Source organism: Sinocyclocheilus anshuiensis, unplaced genomic scaffold, assembly GCF_001515605.1.
Source record: "Sinocyclocheilus anshuiensis isolate Anshui unplaced genomic scaffold, SAMN03320099.WGS_v1.1 scaffold637, whole genome shotgun sequence".
NCBI lineage: Eukaryota > Metazoa > Chordata > Actinopteri > Cypriniformes > Cyprinidae > Sinocyclocheilus > Sinocyclocheilus anshuiensis.
The window spans coordinates 2032586-2041915 of NW_015539816.1; the positions used below are offsets into that span (position 1 = coordinate 2032586).

General features: G+C 35.8%; 1 protein-coding gene across 1 annotated transcript in view; it reads left to right on the forward strand.

Moving 5' to 3' along the window:
- The window catches only part of LOC107683957 (platelet-derived growth factor receptor alpha-like), a 21780-nt gene extending 13006 nt beyond the window's left edge, over positions 1-8774 (forward strand). The window contains exons 21-28 of the mRNA XM_016480053.1: positions 580-740; positions 1659-1774; positions 3539-3661; positions 3815-3926; positions 4043-4142; positions 4240-4345; positions 6054-6292; positions 6864-8774. Of these exons, the coding sequence (XP_016335539.1) occupies positions 580-740; positions 1659-1774; positions 3539-3661; positions 3815-3926; positions 4043-4142; positions 4240-4345; positions 6054-6292; positions 6864-7008 (1102 nt within the window). The 3' untranslated portion in view covers positions 7009-8774. The remainder of the gene's footprint in view (positions 1-579; positions 741-1658; positions 1775-3538; positions 3662-3814; positions 3927-4042; positions 4143-4239; positions 4346-6053; positions 6293-6863) is intronic.
- The last annotated feature ends 556 nt before the right edge of the window (positions 8775-9330 follow it).

Below are 9330 nucleotides of genomic sequence, written 5' to 3' on the forward strand. Positions count from 1 at the left end.
GCAGGGATTAGGACTTGGCTTTCAGCAGACCAGTCAAGTTCTTCCACACTGACTGAATCAATCATTTCTTTTTGAACCTTGCCTTATACAGAGATGCACTGCCGTGTTAGAATAGAAAAGGGTCATGTTCAAACTGTTGCTATAAAATTAGAAGCACACAGTTCCCTAGAATATCATTATATGCTTAAACATTAAGATTTGTACTCATGGAAATGACTAAAGTAGTCAAACCTGTTCATTAGAAGGGGTGTCCCAATACTTTTGGCAATATAGTGTATCTTAGGAAGCAGCATAATTAAGTTGCTGGCTAGGTTATAAAACAAAACAAACTTTTGCCACTTTTCAGAGAATACTCAAGTGGTTACTATGTAGTAAGCCACATTAAGATGACTGGTGATCTAATCTCTTTACTTTCACTTTCACATCAGATCTTTCTGATGACCTACTCTAAAATGATTTTATGATTCATTCGCATGACTGATAGTACAGATAGTGTGAGTGTTTTCATTTGGCTAGAGTGACCTTACACAGCATTACTTTCTCCCCTGACTTACTATTTCTGTATTTATGTGTGTGCAGCTACGTCATCCTGTCTTTTGAGGGGAAAGGTGATTATATGGACATGAAGCAGGCAGACACCATGCAGTACATCCCCATGCTGGAAATGAGTGAAGCCTCAAAATACTCCCCCATCCAGAGATCAGACTACGACCATCCTCCCTCTCACAGACAGTTCAACGGTGAGAGAACTCTCTTAAATAGATAATTACCCAAAAATGACAATTCAGTCATCATTTACTCATCCTCATGTCGTTACAAACCGGCATGACTTTCATTCTTCTGTGGAACACAAAAGCAGATATTTCGAAGAATGTGCTGGTTGCTCTTTTCCTTCCAGTTACAATGAAGCACTGAAGCTTTCAAGCCTTAAAAATTAATGCAAAAGCACCATAAAAGTATAATTAAGACTGGCTTGTGTTCTGTATTGCAAGCCATTCGACAGCTTTGTACGAGGAACCGGTTTTACAGGATTAGTTCAATCAAGTGATTCATTGAAAAGGTCCGATTCTAAAGACTGATTCATTCACAAATCATGAACTCTTGTCAAGCAGAGGAAAGAATGCCAAGATTTGAAATTCAAAAGCTCTAGTTCATTATAAATGCACTGAAAAGAGCATGAAAAACAATTTTCTCCTCATGGTTAATGGAAAAAGAAAACTCAAATGGGTAAGGAAATGATGACAGAATTTTTTATTTTGGGGTGAACTATCCTTAAATCACATCTCCACCTCATTCCTTTTCCTGTTTTCTCATTCTTTATCCTCCTGATTTTTTCCCTTCGGCACTTTATTTTTCGGTCTGTCCCTCGCTTGCTGCACATACTCAGATCGGTTTGGCATACTGTAGTCTGGTTTGGCTTGGCTGGTGGTTATAGGACACACACACACACACACACACACTGATGTCTAGCTAGTGATAGCAGAGGTCCACCCATGTCACTGCAGTCTGTGCACCCTACAATTACAGAGGGTAATTGTAGCACAAACGTCTTAATGCATACATTTGCCTGCCATTCCTCAGACTTTACACACACACACACACACAAGATAATTTTCAGCATTCAGTGCTAATTCAGAATGTTTTTGTGTGAACAACAGAGAGTGAACTTGAGAACCTTCTCTCAGATGACACCAATGAAGGCCTGACGGCAGTGGACCTCCTCAGTTTCACCTATCAGGTGGCTCGAGGGATGGAGTTCTTGGCCTCTAAGAATGTAAGTTAAATCCTGTTTGTGCAGGAAAACTGCCTCTGTTGGTTTTGTCTATAAACATTTGCATAAACCACTTTTGATCTCACTTATACATACAGTTCTGCAGTTTAGACATAACACTGAAACATAACATTAAAGTAATTCTGAAAGTCTTTGCGGAGGAGGTGATCTGATGGCAGGTTACTATATTTGAGAAAATGGTTGCCTGTATGCGCTGTGGCTATATTGTTAAAATTCATAGGATTGAGGGTTTGCAGAACCTCCTTGGTAAAATAAAGCCTCTCAGGACAGAGGCCAAGCATTGGAAATTATGTTATCGTTTCATGTTATGTTATAGTAAGTATTAATTAGACGTCTTGTGTTTAAAATTTGGTAACAGGGGGTTTACTAAATCTCATCTTACAAAAGTGGACTTCCAGACCACCCTTGAAGATAATCAAGGGTGGGATTGAGCTGAGGAAAGGCTGTGATTCCCAACCAGGGTGTACTTAAGCAGATTCTACAAGGTCAATAATAAAATAATATTAACATTTTTAACAGATTTATTAAACTTCTTGTAATTAAAAAAAAAGAAGAGAAAATAAATAAAAGAAAAATGTATTATGTGTGCCATTTTTTTATATTTGTGTAGATACTTGGTTTACTAAGTGGTTTAGAATGTCTTAATATTAATGATAATACAAAGTGATATACATACATGATGTACAGTATAAAGATTTAAAATGAACATTTGTTTTGATAATGCATTGATTATGGAGTATTTGAGTTTTTTGTTGGGGTTATAAGTAGGGCTGCACGATTATGACAAAAATCATAATTATCGATTATTCCCTTTAAATTGTAATTGCGATTATTAATTACGATTATCACAATTTACATTGAATGATGTTTATACCATTGTTTGATGCAACTGCATGCCGTATTTTAAATGAAAATAAACTGAAAGCTGAAAACACTCTAACTGAAAAACTTTTAGTGCTTTTCTATTGTATTAAGCCTCAAATGTCAAATATACATCGGATTGATTTCTTCTTTAAATTATAAAAAAAGTAAAAATATGAATGGTATTATAATGTTATACTAAAACATATCTTAAGCGTGCAGAATAACATAAGTGGACTTTGAACGATTAATTGCCGCTTGATTATTCCCTTTAAATTGTAATTGCGATTATTAATTACGATTATCACAATTTACATTGAATGATGTTTATACCATTGTTTGATGCAACTGCATGCCGTATTTTAAATGAAAATAAACTGAAAGCTGAAAACACTCTAACTGAAAAACTTTTAGTGCTTTTCTATTGTATTAAGCCTCAAATGTCAAATATACATCGGATTGATTTCTTCTTTAAATTATAAAAAAAGTAAAAATATGAATGGTATTATAATGTTATACTAAAACATATCTTAAGCGTGCAGAATAACATAAGTGGACTTTGAACGATTAATTGCTGCTTTGAACGATTACGTAATTGTGACATCCATAATTGTAATTGTGATTAGAAATTCGATTAATTGTGCAGCCCTAGTTATAAGGGTACATGACAAAAAAAAAGGCTTGAAAAGACTGGGTTAGACTACATGGGGAGGAGAGACATAGAAAAGATAAATAAATATGTTTTACCACTTCAGATATCCAGAGATATCTCAAATAAATAATCTTTCTATATAATACAGCCCACTAAAAACGAACTGAATGTCTCTGTAACACATGCTCACTTGTTTAGTTCTCTCTGTGTCTTTTTCTCTCTATTTCTCACAGTGTGTACACAGAGACTTGGCTGCACGTAATGTCCTGCTGTCTCAAGGCAAGATAGTGAAGATCTGTGACTTTGGACTGGCCAGAGACATCATGCACGATAACAACTACGTCTCCAAAGGAAGTGTGAGTGCTTGTCTTAGTCCTAATGCGGTGTTCTTGATTATTCGTCTTAGATTATGGATATTTTCAGTGTTTTAACGTGACCTTCTTTGGAAAGAAGAGCTGGAATTATTGTCCTCTAATACTTCTACTTTTTTTTCTCTCTCTCACACACAGACTTTCCTTCCAGTAAAATGGATGGCCCCTGAGAGTATCTTTGATAACTTGTACACTACACTTAGTGACGTCTGGTCTTATGGCATCTTATTATGGGAGATCTTCTCTCTTGGTATGTTTCTTGTCACCATCGATTTCTTTAGAAGTTATCTCAAAACTTTCCAACACATTTTATTTATTCCATGTTTTAGTTACCAAAAATACCATATGTTTCTGTTGTTTCTGTAGGAGGGACTCCTTATCCAGGTATGGTTGTGGATTCCAACTTCTACAACAAGATCAAGAGTGGATACCGAATGGTGAAACCCGAGCATGCTTCCAGTGATGCGTACGTTCCATCTCAAAGTATGCGTGACTGTGTTGCTGTGCTTGGCTGTAATTGGTGCAGATGTCTAATCAGTGTGTTATTGTTTGTCTTTGTGCAGCTATGAGCTTATGATGAAATGTTGGAACAGTGAACCAGAGAAGAGACCATCTTTCCACAGCCTGAGTGATACGGTGGCCTCTCTGCTGCCCTCAGGATATAAGAGGGTAAGCCTGCAACATGAACACACGATTTCAAGTTTCTCTGTTCTTTCTTTCTATGTTTTATTTGGGATGAAATTATTTTTCAAGAGAATATATATATAAATACAATTATTAAAGCTATTTAAATTTCTCTGTGCTATATAAAAATGTTTGTGCTATAATTATAAAATAATAAAAGTATTTTTAATGTATTTTTATTTTATATAAAATGTTTTTATAAACAATGATTTGGAAAAAAAAGATATGAAATTGTCAAATGTGCACTACAATTTTTACAAAAACTAAGTTAAAAAAATCTGATGTAGTAATTAATTTGTTCCACAAAAACATCTAATTCATGTATTTTGGCAAAAAGGACCACCACAGGAAGGGGGTATCTGACTGATATATACAAAAAAAACAACCATAGCTTTCTGTATGAGATGTTTAGGGGTGAATAAATCTTAAATAGACACCACCACAATAATTAATAATTTCAGTCATTTATTTAAACTATTTACATTTCTCTTACTAAAATATTTGTACTATAATTATAACATAAATAAAAAGTATTTTAATATAATTTCTTTTAAATAAAAATATTCTCTAAAAAAAAAAACTAAAAAATACAAACTGGCACAAAATATAAAAAACTCTGAACCTATACATCTCCACGACAGTGTGGACAAAAACTAATTAAAAAAAAAAAATCTGATAAATGATAGTAATTATTTCCTTCCAGGATAGACAGGATCTGACTGACTGATATTTATAAAAAAAATGTAGGGACAAATACATCTTAAATAGATAAAACTATACTGAAATTAAATTTACATTTAGAATAGTCAACTGAACCAAATGAAATAAATGATACTTATACTCACCTAAACTGAAATTGAAAACTATAATAGAAAATGAAACATTTTGTAAACTATAATAAAATATCCCGCCATGCCCTAATAAATGGCCCAGATAAAAGTATGGTGGAAATGGCTTCCCACTTCCTGTAGCTTAAATGCAGTGTGTCAATCTGGGCTTTGAGGCCTCGGCAACGTGTATTGCCAACACAGCCAGACTGCTAACAGAGATTAGCACAGCAGCACTCCAGCAAGGCAAAACCCCGCAGTGCTAATGACCAGGAGCATACGGTTAGCGTCCGCCAGCTAGCCATAATTGCTCTATTAAACAGACACCACACGTGGTACTTCAAAACTCTGCTTCCCAGAGTCACATGGCCCAGGGAATAACTAGCTCCTGTTATAGCACCTTGGGCAGGGGTGTGGTGGGAAATGCGGTTCGCAAATGGGCCAGTAAGCCCTCAAATTACCACAGAACGCTCGCAGAAATGGGGCAGAACTTCGGGTTGAGCAGTGTTTATGGTGGTGTTGAAGTGCTATTTACAACTGCCAGAAATGATTCAATTTCTCCCTCATTTCCTTCAGTACAATGTGTTACCTTAGAACAGTGAATTGCAAGCTTCATTTGAGATTAACGTTTCATTTACAGCTACAATCTTTTTCACGTAAAGCCTATTCATAAACTCTTTTATCTATTTTTGGTTTGTTATATTGTTAGGGCACATGCTGTAATACTCAGCTGAACTTTTATATTTTCATTATATTATTTTTTGTATTAAATATTAATTAAATATTATTGAACATTATTTATTTATAACTTTTTATATGGTAAATAGTGTTTATGGTGTTTAGTGTTTATTTCTCTTGGTGTGCAGTGCTACGAACGCGTGAATCATGACTTCCTGAAGAGCGATCACCCCGCTGTAACTCGGGTGCAGTGCATTGACAATGATGATGCGTACATGGGTGTGCTCTACAAGAACCAGGGCAAAATGAAGGACCGCGAGAGCGGCTTTGATGAACAGAGACTCAGCTCTGACAGCGGCTACATCATTCCTCTGCCGGACCTCGACCCGCTGTCAAATGAAGACTACAACAAGAGGAACCGCCACAGGTAGCCCACAAATCCATTATACATCTCATTCTCAATCTGATGTGTTAGGATGATGATTCAAGAGGATTTTGGACATATACAATATTATTTAAACATCTGGGGTTAGTACATTTTTATTATTGTTTTTAAGAAATGAATATTTTTATTCAGCAAGGACGCATTAAATTGATAACATTCCTCTGATTCATTCCATCCAACAAAAGTGACAGTAAAGACATTTATAATGTTACAACAATCCAGAAATAAATGTATCACAGTTTCCCCAAAAATATTAAGCAGCACAACTGTTTTCAAAATTGATAATAAGAAATATTACTTCAGCACCAAATATTAGGATCAAATGACACTGAAATCTGGAGTAATGGCTGCCGAAAATGCAGCTTTACCATCACAGGAATAAATTGCATTTTGAAATATATCAAAATAGAAAATAGAAAAGTTATTTTAAATTGTAGTAATAATAATTTACAATATTTCTGTATTTACTTTTTTCAAACACATTACAAAATCTTACAGACTCCATATATATATATATATATACATATATCTCTATTGCGCTTTTTCTCTGTAGCTCTCAGACGTCGGAGGAAAGCGCAATAGAGACAGGCTCTAGCAGCTCCATGACGAAGCGTGAGGGAGAGACCCTGGAGGACATCACCTTCCTGGACGAGATGTGCTTGGACTCAGGATACCTGGTGGAGGACAGTTTCCTGTGAGCAAGGAAAAGAGAGAGAGTCAAACATTCCTCTGATTCATTCCAAGTTCACAGATCTCTCTCTGAATCCTTCTGCCATATTTTCCTCACCTCACTTTCTTGGAGCCCTCAGAAAAAAAAACTTTGATGCGTGAATGTCATTGATGTTTTTGGATTAGGCATCGCCCTCTACAGGTCTGGAGGAATGAGCAGTGGACCACATGACTCCATGAGCGCTCTTGATGGGCCTCAGTGAGTGTTTAAGTGACTCTAATGGAGCTAAGACCAATGAGGAAGGGAAGTGGAGGACATATTTGTTTTGTATATCATTTCTGTATGTTTGTATTGTGTTTGTGTATGTGTTTGAGTGGATTGCATGAACTTTATTTTGACGGGCATTCCGATCAGCAATATAAGCATGTCATTTAAAATCATATCAATGACCTGAGTGGTTTCACAACTGCTACCTTTTAAATTAATCCATCTGAGCTACAAAAAAACACTATAGACATTTAAAAACCAGTACAACTGAGTCAACATGACCTCTGTTTTGGATCAGGCCCATTTTTTTCGCCTCACTCCCACAATTTTACAGGATCTAGTCCACCAACTAAACAGCACATATAGGTTTAATGTAACTGATCATATATTGTCAATATCTCAGTAAGTCTGGCAGTTTGAAATTTATTTTTGTACTGGATAGTTTTTGTTTGGATAGTATGGATATATTATTTGTGAATACTGTGTTGGGTAGGGAGAAATTATGTAGTCCTAAATGAAGAAAATGGCAACTGTGTTTTGAGCTGTGAGTCGCATGTATTTTTGTGACTTCAACCTTTATAAGATGCTGATATGACTCTATTTAAAACATCTTTATGTCTGGCCAAAGTTTTTACCGAACTATTATGTCAGTCTGAGGCATTACTGATATTCAAAGCTATGCTTTTGTAAAAGACGATTCAAATGTAATGACTTGTTTCATGAAGTTTCACACTGTCATAGTTTGCAAAGTTTATACGCCAATCTAGTAATGAGGAAAGACTTTGCGGTTCAGTTAAATTACTTGCTCATGTTTGAAAGTCGGTACCTTTTTCTGTTTCCTCAGATTCTGCTCCAAGTTTTACCTTCCTGTGCATTAGATTTTATATGTGAGCATTAAACCAAATAAGATAATGGAGATAATCATGCCCTGACAGACGTGGTAGTTTGCTGCTTGTGAAGATTTATGTGACCTCCCTAAAGCAAAGCAATTGAAAATCACGCTGTAGATGTACACATAGCCAAATCCTGTAGTCTTGAAGCATCTTAGGGACACGTCATTTAGATTTTTACTTTGATGTTATACATCACTGTTCATTGTAAATGTGTATCATTGTATATCAGGACTTCAGCATATCACTGCCTGCCCCCCGTCTTCACCCTCTGTTGTGGTCTGTTTCACAGGCACGTCGAGAGGAGATATATATTAAAACTGTTGCACTTTTTAAAACTCTTCTTTTTAAACATTTTATTCTATCATTTCTTTGTTCTGCTTTGTGTGTGTGTGTGTGTAGACGTTCAAAATTTGTCTGTGCGGAAAAAAGAAGGTAAATGTTTTCTAAAGAGACAGTAGAGTGAATGTTCTTGTGCAGGAAGAGGGGAAACAGAGGAGAGGTATGAAGTATATTCTATGGTACAATATGTGTAATTCTAGGTAGTTATTCCCTTTAACAGATGTTATTCTTTTACTATAATATGCATTATGACCATGTACATTGAAAAGATTTATATTTCAATAAATGAGATTGAACTCTGTAGTTGATTGATCGATTGATTGATTTTTTTAAATTTATTATTATATTTTTTTTATTAAATCTTGCTCTGATAAAAGATAAGTGACTCAGGAGCAGGGGCGTGTCTAAAGGGGTGGCAAGGGGTGGTACTGACCCCCCACAAAATATGCTTAGCCCCCACTTATTTAAAGGCACAATCACTTTCCCAAATAGTCTGCAGTAACGCATGGTAAATGCTAAAATGTGGGGTTTTAATAAGACATGGATGAGTTTGTTCGATTGTTTGATAGCCAGTACAAAAACCGCAGAATACATCTATTCTAAGACAGAACACACACACAGTCTGTTTGGACAATAAAAGAAGTTGAGAACAATTATTGTCTGTTCGATGGTTTTTATTTATAAAAAGAGAGATGCGTTGTCCAGGCACTTGTGCAGTGCCATTTTTATGTCATCCCACTTGTGACACATGACTTTTCCCATGGGCCCCCCTCACCGGTTCTTGGTCCCCCCCGTGCCACCCCATTTAAAAAATCCTAGAATCGCCCCTGCTCAAGAGTTTATAGTCCATT